At 43.4% G+C, this 21,117-nt stretch overlaps 1 protein-coding gene and 3 non-coding genes across 6 annotated transcripts; all 4 read left to right on the forward strand.

Annotated features, from left to right (window-relative positions):
* The first annotated feature begins 3,304 nt into the window (after positions 1-3,304).
* TBRG4 (transforming growth factor beta regulator 4) lies at positions 3,305-15,629 on the forward strand. 3 transcript variants are annotated; one of them, XM_012543754.3, is made up of 11 exons: positions 3,305-3,405; positions 5,698-6,166; positions 8,130-8,453; positions 9,707-9,878; positions 10,228-10,385; positions 10,923-11,033; positions 11,440-11,584; positions 11,852-12,088; positions 12,606-12,717; positions 12,949-13,063; positions 15,200-15,629. In XM_012543754.3, exons 2-11 carry the CDS (start codon positions 5,771-5,773, stop codon positions 15,299-15,301), a joined length of 1,872 nt encoding a protein of 623 aa, XP_012399208.1. In that variant the 5' UTR covers positions 3,305-3,405; positions 5,698-5,770; the 3' UTR covers positions 15,302-15,629. The 3 variants fall into 3 exon arrangements, with proteins under 3 accessions (XP_012399208.1, XP_003762603.1, XP_031813215.1); XM_003762555.4 differs by having other exon boundaries at positions 3,315-3,449; XM_031957355.1 differs by lacking the exon at positions 3,305-3,405 and adding an exon at positions 3,689-4,117.
* LOC111719473 lies at positions 9,281-9,417 on the forward strand. Its single transcript, XR_002769606.1, has one exon. It is a non-coding gene; the product is annotated as a small nucleolar RNA SNORA5 (small nucleolar RNA).
* Positions 12,211-12,347, forward strand: LOC111719475. The gene has a single exon (XR_002769608.1). It is a non-coding gene; the product is annotated as a small nucleolar RNA SNORA5 (small nucleolar RNA).
* On the forward strand, positions 13,225-13,361 carry LOC111719474. The gene has a single exon (XR_002769607.1). It is a non-coding gene; the product is annotated as a small nucleolar RNA SNORA5 (small nucleolar RNA).
* Positions 15,630-21,117: the final 5,488 nt, after the last annotated feature.

Here is a 21,117-nt window from a genome sequence, read left to right on the forward strand (position 1 = left end):
CTGTTTTTCAATACAAATATCATTTACTAAGTACATCCTGTGTACCATACTGGAGCACTAGAGCTGGAATCAGGAAGACATGAGTTCAAATCCACTCAGGCACTAGTTATATGATGTTGATCAAGACATTTATCCTCAATTTCAAATACTAAATGAAAATTATAACAGCCTCTACGTTGGAGGTTATTGTGAAAATCAAATAAGCATGGAATCTGGCACAGAGATGATGCTATATGAATGTATGTTCCCTTCCCCAAACTGCAAATTCTGCTGGAATTGTTTCATTCACTTCTCATTTCCTAGTATTCCCTGGATATTTGTTTATTTCTTCTGGCAAAATATGTAATGACTTTCCCTATGCCCCAGTGATTCAGGACAAGACATTGCTCCTGCATAGCCCTACCATTATGCCAAATGAGCTCAGCTCAACTCATGGCATCAGCAAAATATTTATACTCTAACTCTCTTTTTTCAACATTCTTCATTAATCATTAAAACATCAGCTCTTATTACAATTTCCAGAATTATAGATTTATACTCTACATTTTTCATCTTAATATGGATTCAAGGCCCATATGATCGCTATATAACTTTGAGCAAATCACCTCTCCTTTCTGGGCCTCAGTTTCCTATTCTGTTAAAATAGATAGGTCCTTAAAAACCATTACATTGAATTCCCAATCCCTATATTTATGCACACCTGCATTTTTGATTTCCTTCACAAGCTAATTGTACAATATTTCAGAGTCTGATTCTTTTTCTACAGCAAAATAACGTTTTGGTCATGTATACTTATTATGTATCTAATTTATATTTTAATATATTTAACATCTACTGGTCATCCTGCCATCTAGGGGAGGGGGTGGGGGGGTAAGAGGTGAAAAATTGGAACAAGAGGTTTGGCAATTGTTAATGCTGTAAAGTTACCCATGTATATATCCTGTAAATAAAAGGCTATTAAATAAAAAAATAAAAAAAAATAGATAGGTCCTAAACTGAGTATTTTTTTTAAAAAATGTTTTGTAGCTTTATATATATGATGCGTTATTGTAAAAAGGGGGTCCATAGATGTCATCAGAATGCCTAAGATACAAAAAAGGTTAAAAATGCTTGGTTTAAATGATCCCCAACATCCCTTCAAGTTCTGAATTATTTTGATTTATGTTCAAAGTAGTTACTTCAGGAAATATTTTTACAAAGTTAATTTTATTCATTTGAGGTTGATTTTTAGAAGGTTCAATTTCACTGAATAACCATTTCTGACTTTGTCTCTTACATCTCAAGCAGATTCTATTTAGAGCTTTTGAACATTACTGAAAACCCCTCCCTGCTTTTACAACCTGTACTCCACAATTATCATTTCTCATCAACTCATACCCTAATACCTTCCCCAACCAAAAAAAAAAAAAGGATAATTGGATATATTTAGCAGATGGATGCATTAGAGATCACTGGGCCCAACATTTTACAGATAAATAAGCTGATACCCAAATAGGTGAAGTGACTTGCTGCAAGTCAGTTCGTACACAGAGCCATGATTTCAGATCTTTTGAATCTAGATGCAGCATTTTCAAAAATACCCAACAATTAATTCATTATTTACAAACTAAACACTTCTTTTACTGCAGAATTATCTCAGAGGGGCTTAGAACGATGATTGAAGAGATGAATTCAGGAAATCTAGGTTCAAGTACTTTGCTCAGACATTTTCTAGCTGTGACCTTGAACCAGTTCCCTTACCTCTACATCCTTGATTCCTTATAAAATTAGTAAAAATTCTTATGTTTCCTCTCTCACAAAGGTGTTACAAAGAAACTTTATTAAGCTCTAAGATGCTATATAAATTTGAGCTATAATGGCTTATAACTATCATTATATTATTATTTTAACTATTATTATATTATTATTATAACTGTTATGCTAATGCAGTGCCACTGAGGTTATTTCTATTTTGCATACATCTCATTTGCTGTTGCATGCTGTCTTCCCTATTACATAAATTTCTAAAGGCGTTTGGTCTTGCCTTTCTTCCTCTCCTCAGCACTTAGCACAGTGTCTGACATATATTAGGTGCACAATAAATGCTGGCTGACGGGCTTCCCTTTGTTCTAACAAGGATCAATTTCCTCTCAGTCCCAAATTAAAAATTCCTTTTTCCTGCCTTTCACTAAGGAAAAACTCCCAGATTAATAGGCTTGACCTACTTTAAAAAATATTTATCAATGATTCTAATGGATAGAGGAAAGCACATTCTGAAAAAATAGCAGCAGGGTCTTAATTACTGCAGCCCCGAGGCTCTCTCAACACTCCTTAAAATAAAGTGTTGGCAACCAAAAACTGACATGGGTAAAGAAGGGCCTTTGAAAGTTTTACTTAATGTTATTTTATTTTTTTCTGTAAAGAATTTGTTCTTTTAGGGGAAAAATTGGAACAAGATATTTGGCAATTGTTAATGCTGTAAAGTTACCCATACATATAACCTGTAAATAAAAGGCTCTTAAATAAAAAAATAAAAATAAAAAAAATTTAAAAATTAAAAAAAGAATGTTCTTTTATTAAAAAAAAAACAAACAGCTTTTTCTTTTCCCAAATACATGCAAAGATAAATCTTCAACATCCACCTTTGCAAAACCAAACGTTTCTCCTCCCTGGCCCCCACCCCCTCCCACAGACAATAAACAATCCACTACCGATTAAACCTGTGCAACGTATTGTTTTAGATAGGAGCGCCCCGTACTGATGCTGTTAAAAATATGGGAGCGACATCAGCCTTCAACTGGGAAGGACGGGAGTGCGCGCAGCTCGCAGAGGTAAAGGCCTGGGAAGGCGGGCTGACCGGAAGTACTACCAGAATTTTGAGGCCCGGCCTTTCTTTCTTTTTTTTTTTTTTTGGTAAAATGGCGCCAATCTCTAGCTCAAGCTGACACTTGCTGTATGATCTCGGGCAAGTCGCTTTAATTTCTCCGACCCTTAGTTTCTTTACTTGTAAAATGCAGAAGAAAATCATGACTTTTTAAGAAGAGCTATTATTTTAATGTCCTTTTTAGGATTATTGCGGCCTACCTCAGGGTTATTCTAAAGAAAGCGCTACGTAGATTTCTAGAGATAGGAGTTATCACTGTGGTTACTCCTCTGGCACCAATATTTCCTGAAAAGGAAATCCCTTCCCCTCATCCCAGTCCTAAAGGGATTCCTTCCTCTCAGAACACGCCATAACTCCCGCCTTCCAAGATTCATTTGCTTGCTCAGAAGCCGGCCCCAAGTTTCCACCCGGAAGTAAAAGGCCTCACTTCCGGCTGTCGCGCGCCGTATGACGTTACGGACGTGCGCGACGCTCGTTCAAGTGGCCTTGCGATCGACGGGTGGTTCCTTCTTTCGTTGGGTCGGCGCGTGTCACGTATGGAGGTCAGAGGCGGCGAAGGTCCAGGGGCCTCGCCTCTGGAGAGCGGGTGGGTACGGTTCGGGGGAGGAAAAAGGGACGGGGAAAGGGCGCCAGCCGGGGGTGAGGGCAGGCCCCGGGGGACACGGGCCTGAGGAGGCCGAGGTTCTGGGGAGTCCCGAGGGAGGGGCGGACACGAGCGCGCTGGCCCGTCCCTCGCCCGCCGGGTCCCCGTAGCTCCCGGCCGGTGTCCTTGTCCGCATGCGCCGCCGGCTTCCGGGCTTGGAATGCGGGGAGCCGGGGGCGGGGGGAGGTCATGTAGGCCACGTGCAGCCAGACCCCGTTTTTGTCTCTGCCCCGCGTGGCCGGGAGACCGTAGCCAGGTCCCTGCCCCTCCCGCCCCTGAATGCGACCTCCGGGGCTGCTGAGCGCGCCGGGGTCCGGGAAAACGTGGCTTCTCATCCCGGGGCGGGGGCCGGCTCAAGGTCCCTGGCGGGGCTCCGCGATCTGGGCCCCTCCTGGAGGCCGGAGGAGAGGCGTTACAGAAAACCCTGAGCGCGACTAAATGCCCGGGAGTCCCTGGGCGCCTGTTTGTGCGGGACCCGGAGTGGAAGCCAGAGGACACTGAAGGTCATTTAGTATCGCCTCGTCATAGGGAAAGAGAGTTAGTGACAGCGGGGATTCAAATCCAGATCCAGATAGAATATTCTTCCTGCCCTGTGGCGCTACCTCTCGCCTGTACGTATCCAAAACTTGGCTTTTATCAAACCCGATTTGTCTGTAATCTGCTCTTGGTGTCAGAGGTGGGCACATTCCCCTCTCCCACTTTTTTTTCCTTCCTTTTCCCAGAACTAGGAAAAAGCACGTGCAAGACACGGTCTCTGCCCTCAAAAACGCGAATTCTTTTAGTATTTATCTGTATGTAATGGGGAATTAACTATGTGCTTTTGGTTTTTATTTCAAACAGTTGGTTTGTCAGATAAACGACAGTTTTATTGAAAACATTGATAGTTGTAGATTGCTCGCCCTCCTGCTTTTGGTTACTGGGAAAATCTGAGTATGGTCTGGGATAGGAGATCCCATTTTGAGTCATGGTGGCCAAATTTGGGAGTCTATTTATGAGTTTCTTAGGTCAAGATTGGCCACAGTGTCTGCTAGAGTTTCATTTCTAGCAGGTGGCTGTTGACTTGAATTTTCATCGTCTGCATATATATGGCCTAGAAAGTGCAGAAGGACACAATTACATGTTTAAGCTGTTTGTTTTATGAGGCGTGATAGAATTTTAGAGTTGGAAGTGATCTCAAATTATCTCCTATAATAGATAAAACCTTCCATGACTTTTTGCACTTCCCCCTGGGCTGCCCTTCCCATTTTTGGTAGCTCTTGTTTGTAGGAAAATCTACCTTAACTTATAACATATATATATACTTATAACTGTTAGCATTTAGCCCTCTTCTGGTTGGCCAAAGAAAAAGTCTGAGGGGGGTCTTCCCACAGGATATCTTTGTGCACATCAGATTATTCCCAGCTTTGATCTCTTTTCTCAGCATTTGTCTAAGGTCAAATGGTCACTTCCTCTTCAAGGTCCCCATGAAATCTTTTTGTTATATCAGATAGTTTCCTCTTATAGAAATGATTTGAGGCCAGAAAGAGATTAAGTAGAAGTCCCAAATCATAGTACGGTCCTTAGCCACACCAATTATTTCACAGTTTCTTTTATTCTGTCTTTTTTCTTTTGGGTCCTTACTATTAATCATAGTTCCATGTTTTTTTTTTTTTTTTTTTTTTTTTTTTTTTTTACACTTAGACTGAGAAAATGTATTCTCTGCCTCCCATTGTGTCCTATAGCACCAGATTGAGCTTACTGGAACATAACTCCTGCACTAATGTTTTCCAAGGCTTCCTTGTTATTTATAGGCTGATTTCAACCTTTCTTTTTCATCTTCTCTTTTATACTCCAAACTTGTCTACTCTGTCCCCACATGGGCCTTCTGTAGTTCCACACACACAGAAAATCCTGTGGAAGACAGGACTCTTGGCTTTTTTGCTTTTTGTCTGTATTTTCAAGACCTTTCTTGGAAATGGCTCTTGAGAGTTGAATCAAACCTTTAAGATAAATAGTTTAAGAATTACACATATGATATCCCAGGAATAATAACCCTAGCTATAAGGAATGTAGTCTAACTCTCCCTGTTTGAAATGAAAAACCGTTTTCCTGCGACTACACAGTGGGCAGACTTAGACTTAAATAATGATAGTCTCCCACCTTTTAAGTCCATTGCTTTAAGGTTTGCAATTTCTTTCTCTTACTTTAACAGGTCTTAAGTGGCTTGAGTTGAGGTGAAAGTGGTATACCTCTCCTTCAGGTAACGTGTTCCTGCCCAGAGCATCATGGCATCTCGCCTGATGCAGCGTTGTATCTGCCTCTTGGCCACCCAGCAAGCCTCATCCTTAACTATAATTGGCAGACTAAGGCTGGGCAGTGTTCCTAGCAAGATGATGACTACCACACATGAATCTACTTTCTCTACTTTGGATAAATTCTTAAATAAGGAGCCAGTGTTCACCCCCTACCCACTACCTCAAGAAGTTGACCAGAAGATTGAGGAGGCTACCACCCCTGAGGAACTGCTAGAATTGCTTGATAGTAGGTACAAGCTTCATCATAACCATGCTGCCCTCATGGTGATTAAACTTTCTCGCCTCTTGGCGGATAAGCACCTGGACAAAGACTCACTCAGTAAGGATGTCCGGCTTCAGAAGCTCTTCCGCACTATGGACAGCCAGGTGGGTTATAGGATGTGTAATATTCAACCAATCATTTGGGATTGTATATTCAAGTACAACTATTCTCAATCAGTAAAAGTAGAACAAGCTGTGGAATATGAGGAGGTGCTCATTAAACTCTAAATTATGGGAAAACATGCTGGGTTTGGGGGGGGGGGTGGATAATAAAAAAAAAAGAATGGAGCTTAGAATCTGATAAGTATATTACACAATGTTGAATGAAAAACATGTCAAAATTTGAGTTGATTCAAAGCATAGGTAGGGTAACTGAGGATATATGAGCTTTAAAGCATCATTTGGAATTCAGCAGGAGAAGAAATAATGTGAACAAAACTATGGGCCCAGCATGTGAAAGAATAAGTACTGCTTAAGGGTATTTAGAGATAGAAAGTTAGTGGTACAAGTTTGTGGGAACTCTTGACTGTTAGGAAAAAATCAAGCATGATTCATTGAGCAATGAGAAGTCACAAAATAGTTTTGAACTTTGACATAACCGAGTCTTTGCAAAAGATTAATCTGATGGTGAAGGGTTGATTTGTAGGAGCATAAGAATGGAAAAAAGGAAGATCTTTAAGAGCTGTTGCATAATCCAGGCAAGGATCTATATTAGATTGGTAATGGTAAGATTGGAGAAGATGTAAGATATGGACACATGTTGGCAACTGGCTAAAGAAGAGGAAGGGGGAAAGATCCACAACTGTTGGTGCCATAGATGGAAACAGTAAAGTTAGTGAATTCATTGTGGGACTTTGTATGTCATAGGTCCCAGTGACAGTCTGGTGAAGCTTATGGGCTCCTCAAAATCATATTTTTAAGTGCCTAAAATAAGAGGTCAAATAGAAAATTCAGTTATAAAAATATTTTAAGAGAAAGGAACCAGGTTAAGAACTCGTTGGTTAGGTAGATAATCATAACAGGAGAGTGTGGTGTTTGTGAAGCCAAGAAAGGAGAGAATATCCTGTAGGGTAGCAGTATCAGATGCTGCAATTCAAAGAGGACATGAAGTCATAAGTCATGGACTAAATGGTGCTTTAAAGGTCATCTAGTCTACATTGTAACTTCACAGCTGAGGATATAGGCCCAGAGAGGTTAAATGACTAAGAGAAGTAGCAGAGCCTAGGTCAATTTTCAATACATACCTGTTTTATTTTAAGAAAAGACATTAAATCGATCCATCCAAATCAGTCATTAGTGAATTGAGGGTTGAAAACTAGGTTGAGAAAAAAGAATGGTTTATTAGGATTAGAAGTAATGAGAGAACACAAGCTGGATAGGCTAGAGAAGTCTTTTAAGGGTGTTGAAAAGACTCAGCACATTTCCAAATAGATGGAAAGGACCTGGGAAAGTGAATGGGAAGGATGAAATGCCTGCTGGGGTAGGGTGAATACAGATTGTGGAATTCGCCTTTGTGAAAAAGGATTAAAAAAAAAAAAAAAAAAGCCATCTTGTGGCCAGAGGAAAGGCAGGGTTTTTGAGATGGTCTTAATGCTATTGACAAAATAGGAAGCTGTCAAATTGAGATGGGAAAGTTTTACAATATTTACCATGGAATAAGCTTTCAATCTAGCCACAGATGTGAAATATTTCACAGCCAGAAAAGTCATGGTATAATTGAGTGTCAGAATGTGTGTATAGAACTTCGGTAATCCAGGGGTTTTGAAGAGAGCCTTGGATTCTCAGGAGCAGGAGGAAGAGAGTGCGTGCCATAGCCAATGCAAGGGCACAGAGCTGACAGGTACAATGTGTCATTGAGAGGAACAGCTAGAAAGCCATCTTGATTAGACTTTAGGAAATGCATACTGAGATTGGAGTGGATATTATGAGGTCAGAAGAATGAGGTTATAAAGCACTTTAAAAGCCAAACAGGAGGTTATAAAGTCTTCTCACTATTTCAATCTACTTTCTAGTTGCTTTTTAATTATATTTTAGACTAGAACATTATTTTCTTCCTTCCTTGACCCAGGTATCTTCAATCTGGCATGGAACTCTTATGAAGTTGCTCCGGAGCCTCTATGCATTGCAACTTCCAGAGAATTTCAAGCCCCTGCTATCTGTGGAACAAGAGGTTCGCTGGAGGCTTCGCAGAGTTAAATATAAGAACCTGGTTTTTCTGGCAGAGACCAGCATTCCCTACATGCAGGATCGGGCCTCAAGGGAACTCCTGACAGAACTATTGATGTACTTGGAGCGCCGTTGGGCAGAGATTGATGGCTGCCGCACCGTGGTGGTTCTCATGGCCAAAGTGGGGCACCTCTCAAGGGCACTAATGGACCGGCTAGAGGACAAGGTATTGAGAAATGAGAAGTACATATTTCCCTTCCCCTGAGAGTTTGTCCATCTTCACTTATGCAGTAATAGAAGTGTTATTTAGTATCTCAGTACATGGTCTCAGATAGACAGAGACCTATAGTACAAGCAGCATGGCATTCTGGGAAACAGTGGGCTCTACATCTGAATCTGTAATTGAGGGGTTGGACTTGGCTTTTATGCTACCTGTAAAGTCCAAGCTAGCTCCCTTGGAGGCCTCAGGGTAAGCAAAAGTCTTTGGTCTTTAGTGGGAGAAATGAAGGAGATAGAACAAAACTGCCAGGAGTTTTGCCAAGGATCCCTCCTTGATTCTAGAGTCCAGAATCTCCACACTTTTCTCCTCCTCATCTTGTCTCCCTCACTCCACCCCCTAATCCTTACCTACAATTCTCTAGCTCCCAAACATTGAGCCAGCGTTAACTGAGAGAAGAGCAATTCCAAGCATATTCTAATAGAGACATTATCTGATTGAAGTGCACCTATTCAGAGTTTTAGCCTTTTACACTAGCTGTGCAATGAGGTCTAAGAACATGAGACCCTGGCAGAAAGTTAGCCAATGCTAACTTTCCATGTTTTTAGAGGGCTTTTATTTTATTTTTTCCACAACAACTTCCCATCTCTTATTTAATGTAATCTCATTAATGAATTGGGTAGGGTCGAAGCTATGCTTAATTGACATATAAGGAAAGGGATTTAAAGAAACCTTAGCTCACCCAAGGTCAAATAGAACATTGGTAGCAGTGCCAAATTGCCTCAGGCTTGGGTCTCCTTAACTCCTAGTCCACTGGACTTTGCAACTTCAGCTCTTGCAGTCTTGTCAAATTCAGCACCTGCCTCTGTCCATGGCAAGGGCTGGCCCAAAAGACTGCCACAGGAACACTGTGGTTCATGGGCCCCATGTCCTGCTTTCTGGGACCTGGGGATAAGTTTGGCTACAGACATTGAATTTCTACCAGCACCTTTCTCTGTGTGTCTGGGATCCTAAGCACTAGTTTTTCCCTGCTCTTAGAGGTTCGTGATGGAAAAGTTTTAGAAATGAGAATATGAAAGTTCTGTCCCATAGGGATGAGCACATCTCATGGGGCAGTTTCATTGGGGATGGGGTGGGGAATCAGTATTTGGGTGCTGGATTGAGACCAATTCTCTAGCTCCTCCCCCCTCCCCCCATCTTGGTGCAGCAGAGAATGGCAGCTGCCCAGCTAGCTGACCTCCCTGGGTGGCTGTGGTTGACAGTTCCTGGAGTTGGCAGAGCAGTTTGGCCCCGAAGACCTGCGAAAAGTGATGCTGATCTTGGCTTCTCAGAACCGGCGTTCAGTGCCCCTACTTCGAGCCATCTCCTACCATCTGGCTCAGAAACCTTTTACCTTGACAAGAGGAATGCTTATTGACTTTGCATATGCTTATGGTAAGGTGATGGAAATGGTTACGAAAAGGGCAAGGAATTAACTCCTTTGTCATTTCTTACTATTCTTTTCTCCTGGTCAAATCAGTATTTGCTCCACTCCTCTGCTATCAGTTGACCTAAAAGGCTACTACAGAAACACTATAGCCCCGAGACCCTACATGGCCTTCTCCCTTTGCCTCAGGATAAACTGGTTTGTGGAGAAAAGGGCCAAAATTCCTGGGGTCTGGGCTGGGCTAATGAATAAAGAAGGGGGGCTTTAGCAACTCCTGTTCTGGATTCCCCAGCTTCTCTCTCCCATTCCTTCAGTGGTTCTGCCATTAAGCTTACTATGGTCTCCTTTTTCTTAAAGGAAAACTAAACTTCCATCAAACCCAGATATTTCAGAAGCTCGCAGCTGAACTGCTGCCCCAGGTGTCAAGTATGACACCCAGTGATGTAACTCAGTGCTCCAAGTCCTTTGCCTTCCTCAAGTGGCTCAACTTGCCTCTTTTTGAAGCCTTTGCCCAGGTAAGCAGAGTTCAGATGGACTAGAAACTATACCACCCCAGGTCTAGGAGGTACGTTATAGGTAATAATCATGATTGCCATTTATGTAAAACTTGGAAATTTGCAAAGAGGAGGATTTATGAGCCAGCCCTGGTTTAGAGACTGAATAGGGAATGTTCTTTAAAGATTTCTCTCTCCTCTCACTACTGGTATATGAGGTATCTCCTAAAGACAAAACCAATAGCCATAGATGATTAATTTTCTTGAGAACCTTAACCATAAATAAGGTTAAGGTCACCCTCTAATGCATATAGGCCCTTATAGGGTTTGGGAGCCCAGGGTTTGATGACTGATGCACTTTTACCTTTAGAAAAATGACCTTTCTGGAAGAGCTATAGGACTTAAGTGTTTGGGGACATGGTAACCCATGTCTTTGAGAGAAAAGACTAGATCCTAGATCCATATCTTGTCAGGTGCATTGCCTTTTGGATAATGGGATAAGGAATGAGAAGATCGAGCTAAGCTAGGAAACATTACCCTACCTCTTCTGATCCCCAGTACGTAATGAACAAGGCAGATGACTTCACCCCACTTCAGCTGAGTAACATGATCCTGACATTTGCTCGTCTGAACTTCCATCCTGAGCAAGAAGAACAGTTCTTCAGTTTGGTATTTCCCCTTTCTGGAGGGAAGCAGGGTCAGGGAGGTGGGCATACATGTGGTTTTGTGCTAGAAACTAATGAAGAGCTAATTTGACTGGGGCAGTGGTGCCCTGTTGAATAGAGGAAGAAGAGTTCAAAGGAAAAAAAAGAGTCTGTTTCTTAATTTTCCTCCTAAATAAACCTTAAAGAACTCAAACTTGTGGACATGTAGAAACGACAATAGGAGAAAAGTGGGTATGGGGGGACAAGTAAAGTAGGAATTGGCATCCTAGGAAGATAACAGGTCAGGCATTGACCTCTTATCTTTTGCAGACTGCCTTCAGCCTTAAATTGAATGACAAACTCATCGAGTCACATCAGTGAGTGTTCATAGCTGCACAGAGAGAGGGATCCTCACCTTTTCCCTTCTCCAGGTACACAAGAAGCTGGAGTCAGAACTGGACAAGTTGAGCCCCGGCCTGCAAGTTGATGTGGTATGGTCCCTGTGTATACTACAGCAAGTACAGAAGAAACAGCTACAAGAGGTTCTTTGCCAGGATTTTCATAATCAGTTTCTAGGTGAGGGATTAGAGAGGTGAGAAAGAATGATTGGGGGAAATAGCCTAGTACCTCCTCTTGTCTATTCTCCCTCTTGAACTCGGTCATGGGCCAGGATCAGATTCAGCCCTGACAGACAACCTTATCCCTGCAGTGGAGAATTACCTGCATGGTTCCCACAGTTGGTGGGATTATTCCAGGCTTGCAGTTCCGATCTTTCTCCAAAGTTAGCTTCCCTCTGACTGATAACTTGCAGTGTCTGAGTATTTCTTGTACTGTCCTTTGCAGATAGCAAGTTCTCTCAGAACCAAAACGCCTGCCAGAAGCTGATCCATATCAATGCTACCGCTCAACTAGAGCATCCTGAGTACACTGGGCCATTCCTGCCAGCAATGGCCCTTCACCCTCAAGCTCCCACACCCAAGACACCCATGCAGAAAGATCTGCAGGAGATACTGAAAGGGTGGCTGGGGAGTGATGACAAGGTCCGTTTTGGAGAAATCACTCAGTATGGCTGGGAGCTAGGTGAGCCTGCCCATCCTCTCCTACCTTGTTGTACAAATACTCTTCCCCCCTTTTTTATCACCTCAAATCTAAACCTTCTTTGAGGACCCCTGGAGCTTCTATTGAAATATTTTATTCTTTACTGCAGTTGTGTCAAATTCAGCACCTGCCCCTTTCATGGTGGGAGCTGGCCGAAACAGCTGCCAAAGCAACACTGTAGCTCATGGGCCCCAAGTCCCTCTTCCTGGGGCATGGGGATAAAATCTTGCTGCAGACACTGGGCTGGGCAAGAGTATCACTCTTTCCCAGACATTTACCTCTCTTTATATTTGCCTATCCTGTACAGTTCTGCCTCTTAAGTTAATGTGTAGTTTGGTCAAATCATTAAGATACAGCCCTATTTCAGCTGCTTTAGTGTTCAGGACAGCCTTCCTTTGTGAATTTTGATTTCAATTGGGAAATTCCAACTCAGTGACACTCCATTGCTCCTTATACCTTATGCTCCCATTCTAATTCCCCCTGCTTTCCCATTATCCAGATGCTGAGTTGGTACTTGATGTAGACAATCAACCTCTGCCCATGAAGGACTTTTTGGCACCTCACCTGGCTCAGCCAACTGGAACTCGTCCTCTGCCCCCTGGTGCCAAGAGGTAATGCGCTTGTTCTTCTAAGACCTGTGTGCACCATCATTGGGAAAGGGGAAGCCCCCCTCACTACAGCGGAAGGTGGGGTTTGGCCTTGGTTTGCAATGTGAACAGGAGATAGCTCTATCTTCGTCCCTCTCTTATTTTTCCTTTTGATCTGCCCATTCCTTTTGTCTTTGAGGAAGATGAATTTCTTTTCATGGATTAATGTTCAGCTTCCTCTTGCCTGTAATCTAGGTTGGTTTTTCTGCGTTGGGAGTTCCCAAATTTCAACAGCCGAAGCAAGGATCTGCTGGGTCGGTTTGTCATGGCCAAGCGGCACCTTCGGGCGGCCGGCTTCTTGCTGGTTGATGTGAGTATACCTAGTGCAGCTGTGGTCATTCAAAGCTCTAGCCTCTGGGTTTTCCTAGACCCTCCATGGGCTGGCAGAGGAGGGGAGAGACCAGAGAGAGATTTCCATGTGTTTACACATGCCTCAAACTAAGCTGTAGATAGTTTCAAACCTTTCAGACTTGCAGCTGTGTCAAATTCAGCACCTGCCCCTCTCATGGTGGGAGCTGGCCGAAACAGCTGCCACAACAACACTGTAGCTCATGGGCCCCAAGTCCCTCTTCCTGGGGATTGGGGATAAAATTTTGCTGCAGACACTGAGCTGGACAAGGGCATTCCTCCTCTCCAGCAAATCAATCTTTACATTAGTCCCATTCAGCTCTGCTTTTATCAGCTGACTCCTCCACCTGTTTCTTGACTATTTTGCCTATCTTACTTTTCTAGTAGTTTTTTTCTGTAGATGGAGTATGCCTGATGGAGCTTTGATTCACTCTACCCTGACCTGCAAGGGTCTTTACTTACACTATAATCAAAAAGAATTTTGGATTGTAGAAAGAGATCAGTAGTTGGAGGAAGAAACAGCGGCATCCAGTTCTCAGTCATATTGTGAGATCTGTACCAAGTTTTATATTCTATATTGGGGGGAATCAGAAAGTCTCTTAGAGTTTAGCCCTTGAAGAAGACCAACAGTTATGGAGGTGAAACATTAAGGAGTAGTTAGCATTATCAGGAGCCCTTGACTGAGGCTTAGCTGTTTTTTTCCCCTAGAATCCTCCTGGGCTTTAAACAACTCATTTCAAGCCACCAAAGGCTGTGTTATGTGAACATTAATGTGCTGGAGTTCACACATGGCATTCCACCCACCTTTCTTTGCTGCTACCCCCCTTCCAGATCTTCCTGCCTCCTGGCTGTGATTGGTTTGGCAATTTGACTGGGGTCTAAAATGTCTAAAATCTGTTTTGGAGCTTCACATTAGAAAGATTACTTGGGCAGTGATAGGAAAAAGAGAACCTAGAGGCAGGGAGGCCAGTTAGGAGAAAGGATCTATTGAGTGCTGCTGCTCTGACCTTTAATGAGGGTGATGGGAGTGAAAGGAGGGGCCCAAGATGTTTCAGAAGTGGAATCTATGGATGTCCGGGAAACAAATACAGAACTGGAGTTGTGGGAAGAGTCTGGGGCTGGAGATAATAGACATGGAAGTCCCCAACTCAGATGTCACAGATAGATGAAGCCATTGGCGGCGCTAAAGTTGACAAGAAAAGCACATCTAATGCCTTAGATCAAGGACCTTTCTGGGTGTCGAGGGTCATTCTCAAGGATGAGGAAGGGAGGAGATCGTCTGCAGAATCCAATGTTGGGCAATAAACTTAGGGGTTTGGAACAAAACATGCCATAGTAGACAGGAAAATTGAGTAGCCACTGTTCAGTTTTCAGTTATGTCTGACTCTCCATGACCTCATTTAGAATTTTCTTGGCAAAGAGACTGGAGTTTTTGTCCATTTCCTTCTCCATGTCATCTTCCAAGTGAGGAAATAGACAAAATGGGTCAGTGGCTTGCCAGGGTCACAAAGTGTCTAAGGCCAGGTTTGAACTTTATTCTTCCTGACTTCTGTGCTGGTAAGAGGAGCTCCTTTGTCCCTAGAAATGTGGGAGTGAATTAGAGACACTGCATGGATAGCTTGAAGGCATAACAGGTATCTTGGTGTAGAGTACTGGACAGGACTGATCCAAATTCGTGGTCCTTTCAGATCAAAGGAAGAGTATGTGGATTTTTTTTGGGGGGGGGGTAGCTCAATTTTAGGAAAATGGAGGTCTGAGTGGGTCTGTAGGTCTTCTCTCATGAGGGTGGTTAAGGTATGTGGGAAGAGAATTGCTAGGGACAAGAAAGGGTGAGAATCACAAAGTAAAGGCACAAGTCAAGTAGTTACCCTTGGAAAGGAAGAGCCCTTCATCCTCTAAAGCCAGAGAAAGAATGGGTAAGAAGAAGTTCAAAGGAGAAGAGGCCAAGGCATGCTCTCCAAGGAAGGAGGTTGGGCCCCTTTCCTCCAGGTGGAGCATAGGGCCATCCTTAGAATGGGACAAGGTTTGGATGAGCTGGTGTGGACCGAAAGGCTCTCATTTGAGACAGGCTATCCTGACTGCTCTTTAACTTGCCTAGGTTCCCTACTATGAGTGGGTGGAACTGAAGTCTGAATGGCAGAAGGGTGCCTACCTCAAGGACAAGCTGGGGAAGGCGCTGGCAGAAGACCTGGCCAAGTGACCGACCTCATAGCCTTGGATAATGCCAGTCCGGCATTGGAACAGCTTGTGTCCAAAGGAGGAACTTGTGTATCCAGGGTCCTACCCAGCAGCCCAGTCTTGCTCCCAGAGACCTCGGGAAGCACTTATTTCTGCCTCGCAAGGACATTTCCTGGGCACTCTATGCTGGTTGTTTTGGGGCCTTTCTCCTCATTGACTTGACTCCTGCTACTGCTGCTGAATAGGAATTATTGGAACACCTGGTTCTTGGGTGGGGGGGGGAGACTAACCATCATTCCTTCATTGTAAAGGACAATTCCCCTAATAAAGGTTTCCTTCCGAGTTGTGAATCTGGGATGGTGCATTGTAGGAGATTTGAGGAGAGAAGACCTCCATAGGGTTGTTAATTCTCTGACATTGTCCTTTCAACAGGAGAGGCAGCTGGATGATGCAGGAGTATGTGGAAGACTTGAGTTCAAATCTAGCCTTAGGTGCTTCTCTGGGGCCTTGGGCACAAATCACTGGCTGCTTCAATTTCCTTACTTATAAAATAGGGATAATACCCCTGCCTCCCAAGGTTGTTAGGATCAAATGATAATGGAGCAGTGCTGCAACACTTAATAATTGACATTTAGTCAATGCTGCTTCCCATCCCAGCATTCTGTGAGGCACTTTACTTTTGTGCCCAGACCCCTACTAGACTGCATGGGAGCAGAAGCTAAGGCCTCCTTTTTCTTAAGGGGATATTGGAGATTAGCTTCAGGGCAGGCTCCTTATACCAGGTGTAAGGACATAGAAGTTAAAGGTGAGTTGTTAGATCCAAATTATGACTTGCTTTCATCTGTTACCCTCACTTTGAGGTAACTGGAAATTTCCAAGGTCTCTTCTGGGTCTGAGACCCTATGAATTAGCTCTATGTGTCCTGGTCCTACACTTGCCTTTTCTTAAAGACTGGTCCAAATTGGGATATCTCGCCTCTATGCACTTAAGACTTAATCAAGACAGTAGGAAATACGGGCATCTCAAGAAAAAAGCTGTGATATTCTAAAATTTTGGATTCCAAAGTGATGGTCATTTCTTTACTGGGCCACTCTCGAGTATTGTGGAATAAAAGGGGAATTCAAGAACATTGGAATCTTTGTCAATGGAGAAGGGAGTGTCATAGTTCAGGAAATGGACAAAGAGGAGCCTAATTATCTGTTCTCATTCCACAGGGAAGATACGTACACACATCCCAAATGTCACAGAATCTTGGGGGTTTTCTAATGCCTTGAGTTTCCTATAATCTAGCCTACTCTATTTTTTTGGTGGTGGTGGTGAGGCAATTGAGTTTAAGTGACAGCTAGAAACTATGTCTGAGACCTGATTTGAACTCGGGTCCTGATATTCAGGCCTGGTGCTCTATCCACTGAGCCTAGCCTACTTCTTGCATAGATTTCTATATACTCTGAAGCAACTTCAATATGCTCAACCTATTAACATGTATTTTGTGTTTTTAAGTGTGGAAAGGGAGTGATGGTGAAGGTGACTGGGGAAATGAATGTAAAAAACTGACTGGTAACATGTTAAATAATCCTAAAATTACAAGTATTTGTGCCACATGGCAACATGGTACAGTTTGCGAACTGCTCCTAAGTGATTTGTACAAACTCCAGCCAATAAGTGGAAAAGCTGAGACTTGCACTTGGGTCTTACAGCTGGAAAGACTGACTGAAAACAACCAAAATCAAGTCAGAAAGCAGCACTAAAGGACCTGGGATTTCAGCTGGGTCTTTGGATGTTAGTTTTGTCTTTCCTTGCCTTCTGGATGAAGCATTTCCCAATGCATTATGATCTTAAAAAAAAAACAAAAAACCTTCCTTTGGTAATTTCAGGTGCTTGTGAAAACATGCAAATTAAATGTGTATGCTAAATCTCATGAATTCCCATAAATGCTGCCCTTACCAGATCTTTTAAACATCCTGAACCAGGCACATAACAGGTTTAAAGTCATACTAGACATGACTGTTAAAGGCTTCATGTCAGGTGGAACCTAGAACTATAAAAGAAGAGAAGCATCCTGGGGGCCGGGGTTTTGTTACAGGCGGTTGTGTGGCAATTGGACTGGTCTTTGGAAAAAGAGGGAGGGGGCAATGATCTATATGATACACTAATGGCAGGAACATGAAACAGGTTATGGAATCTCAAGAGACCTCAGACAAATGGTTATCTGGTCTCGGAAATCAGATTCCCTATGAAGTCTTCGAAAAGACCATCTGCATTCTAACTGCTGATTACTGGCCATGATGAGTCTTCCCTGTTCCCCTTTCTCTTCTCTCCTACCCACATCTGGCTCTCCAAATATGTGAGTGTCTCTCTGTCTCTCTCTGACACATACCTCATGGCTATTCTGACCTCCAATGGATACCGAAGATGGATGGTATCTTGCATAATTGCTTATCCCCAGGTTAATGTGTACAGTAAGATAAGGTTGTAGAGTCCAGAAACATGGGAGACCTTGAATGCCGGGTAAAGAAGTTAAGGCCTTCACCTAATGGCAGGGATGAATTTCAGTAGCTTCAGTTTTAGGCAGATGGCTGGGACAGATCTGGGATGGAGTGATTGGGAAGGCTGAAAGGTGGGTTGATCAACAAGAATGGAAAGCTGCATCTGCATTCCGTACCACAAAAACCTACCTCTGTCACGACTACTGCTGTGATCTTGGGCAAAACAATTGCTCTGGTCAGAATCTTATCTGTGAAATGGAACTGGACTGGAGCAGAGATGTTGACTTTTTTCCTGTAAATGTTTTTAGGAGATATTTTGCTAAGTTTTGATAAAAATCACTTTGCTGTGTATTTTTGTGCATTTAACTACATCCCAAGAATTTTGATGCATTCAGTATCAACTTTAATTTTGAGAAAGGAAGGATTCATAAATTTCACCAGACTTCAATTGAACATTCTAGATGGGATTCAGTGCAGTCTTCCTATATCCAGCACCTTCACTCACTACCTCACACTGTCCTCAATGAAGAGAAGGAAGAAGCAATAATGATAAATTTCCTCCCTGGGAGAGGTATAGAAATACAAAAATGGGAAGAGTCCAGTTGTGGATATGTGTGGATTTCTGGGTGAAAGAGAACTAGAAATGCCTTTATTAGAATTTAGCTCGGGAAAATAAAATTTCACAGATTAGAAAGCTGAATTCCCCCCCCCCCCCAAGCAGTGACCTATCCAAGGTCACACAACAAAATTAACAGCTCAGACCTGACCTCTGACTTCAAATTCAGTGCTGTTTTCCGATAGCAGCTGAGAGTTCTCTTTGTTGGGGGGAGGGGAGAGGAGAAAATTACCTGACTAATTGCAGCCTTTTAAATCTTTGATCTTTGCCCAAGAGCCCTCCTCCCTCACCTGATCCCAATGAGCCCTACCTCCTTTCTTTTCTCATTGCTCTGGAAATGGCTACTGATGCAGCTGGGCTCTATGGTTCCCAGGCAACTAGGAAGTGGTTTCCATGGTGACCACTACTGGATGATTGGGAGGACCAATCTCCTGAGCTCCACCCCTTTATAGTGTAGCATTGGCTCTTAGATGAGAGGAGCTAATTATTACTTAGTGTTGTTTCCCACCATTTCCCACCCCCTTCCAAATCCCTAGCCCCAGCTACACGACAGGGAAAAGAACTAAGGATGCTGATAATCTATTTTTGGTTCCCTTTCCCCTCAGCATAGCAATGCAGAAAAACGAGTCAATATAGGGTACTGGAAAAAACCCTTAGTCTGCAATCGAAGAACCTGGCTTTGGAGAAATTATCTTCCCTCAATGGGGCCCCAGTACAAGATGAAGGGCTGGAGCCACATGATTTCTAAAAAATCTTGGTTACCTTTAAATCCAAGCCTTCCCCTGTACTTCTGGGGCCCAAGTTTATTCTTAGAAACAGTCTGCCTGCTCTGTACCCACTGAGGGCAAGATGCTTCATCCTATTTCTGGCAGCATCTTCCAGGGACAAGGTCCCTTTTTTTACCTATTGGAGGACTTAGAATTTATCAACTAAGCACAGGTTGTGAATGCACTACTGTTAACTTGTTCAGAGATTCCTCTGGAGGACAAGGCTCTCAGCCTGCCTCAAAAATCTTTAGCGCCTTCTTAATCTTTCTTTCCATGCCTAATAACTTTGTGAAGGAACCCAGAAAATCACTAGTGGCTAAGGAAAGGCCAGCTGGGGATAAAGGAAATTTGGTCAGACTCCAGCTTCAGATCCAGCCACACCTGACTGGTAAATTTGATTAAGCTTTGTCCTTTTACCCCCCACTCCAATCTCTGGTGAAATAACAGCTGGAACAGGTGTTAGCTGTTATTTCCCTATATATCTAACATTTACATAGCACTTGCTATGTGCCAGGCTTGGTGCTAAGCACTTCACAATTATCTCATTTCATCCTCTTAACAACCCTGGGAATTAGGTGCTATTATAATCTCCATTTTACAGATGAGGAAACTGAGGCGAATGTGTTAAATGACTTGTCATGGCCATAAGTGACATACCAAGACTAGTATCAGGTAAGATTTAAACTTGGGTCTTCATGAGAGGTTGCTAGATGATGCAATGGAAAGAGTACCGAGCCAGGAGTCAGAAAGACTCTTCTTCCTGAACTCAAATCTGTTCTCAGACATTTACAGCTGTGTGACCCTGGATAAGTCACTTAACTCTGCCTCAGTTTCTCATCTGTAGGATGAGCTGGAGAAGGAAATAACAAACACTCTAGTGTGTCTCTACCAAGAAAATCCCAACTGGAGTCAAAGAGTGGGTCATAGCTCAACATGACTCCAAGGGGAGTGCTCCAGCACTGCACCTAGTCACCCCTCAGCTGATCCAGCCTCCTCATACAGTTTCTTTTGCATACAAGTTCTGAGAGGGGAGGGAGAGTATCTTCTTGGCCTTGGTAAGCACTAGATTTTGAGCCAGAAAGAACAGGGTTTGAAGGGATCAACTGACACTGAGAAAGGACAAGTCACTTTGAATCTGTTTCCCCAACTGTATGAGGGTGAGAATGGTTACCTCACAGGACTGTTGTGAGGTTCAAATAAAATAATCTCAGGAATAAGCACTTTATCTTAAAACCTAAGCGCCAGTGGTTCTAGAGATGCTGATATCTGGAGAGAAGAGTGCTTCCCGTGGGGCAGAGGGAAATTCTGTGATTGTCGGGGCCAAGGTAGGGAGGTGCTTGTGCACCTCTGTGATGCTCTGGTTAAGCATCTGCTGAGGCAGATCAGTAACAAAAGAAGCAGACTCATTTTTTTTCTTTTTCTTTTCTCTTTTCCGAGGGGAAGGAGAAGCTCTAATTGTGGGTTAATAATACCCCACGTTCAAATAGAGCGACAAAGTTGAAAAACAGCTTTTCTCATAATAGCCCCATGAGAGTGGTGAGCAAGCATCATGGTGCCCATTTAACAGACAAGGAAACAGAGGCTCAAATTTCTCATGTCTTATAGTCTAATGCAGAGGACATGTAGATCATCGGACTGGACCTATTTTTGCAGGCACTACCACCCATGCGTTATTACAGCCCCCCTTTCAGAGACCAGGAAACGGGGGCTTTCCCACAGTCACCCTTGTGTCAGAGGCCAGATCTGACCTCTGCTCTGTCGGCCGCCGAAGGCCAAGCTGCCCCTGGCATGACGGAGCAGCTGGAGCTTGTGAGCCATGGCCTGGTGCCCCAAGTCAGCTCCGGGGCCTGGGCCCTTTGCCTTTGGACCTGCTGGTGTCGGGACGGGGGCACGATGGGGTTCCCAAGGGGGACTGGCGGGGGGTGGGGAAGCTTTGGGGGGTGGGGGAGCACTGAGGGGTGGGGGGGAG

This window comes from Sarcophilus harrisii, chromosome 1, assembly GCF_902635505.1.
Source record: "Sarcophilus harrisii chromosome 1, mSarHar1.11, whole genome shotgun sequence".
NCBI lineage: Eukaryota > Metazoa > Chordata > Mammalia > Dasyuromorphia > Dasyuridae > Sarcophilus > Sarcophilus harrisii.

Bases quoted from the DNA above. Each gene is read 5' to 3' on its own strand.
- TBRG4 (XM_012543754.3), top strand. From the start codon at position 5,771: ATGGCATCTCGCCTGATGCAGCGTTGTATCTGCCTCTTGGCCACCCAG. The intron at 10,386-10,922 runs GTAAGCAGAGTT...TCTGATCCCCAG, and splicing joins TTTTTGAAGCCTTTGCCCAG to TACGTAATGAACAAGGCAGA. The intron at 12,089-12,605 runs GTGAGCCTGCCC...CCCATTATCCAG, and splicing joins TCAGTATGGCTGGGAGCTAG to ATGCTGAGTTGGTACTTGAT.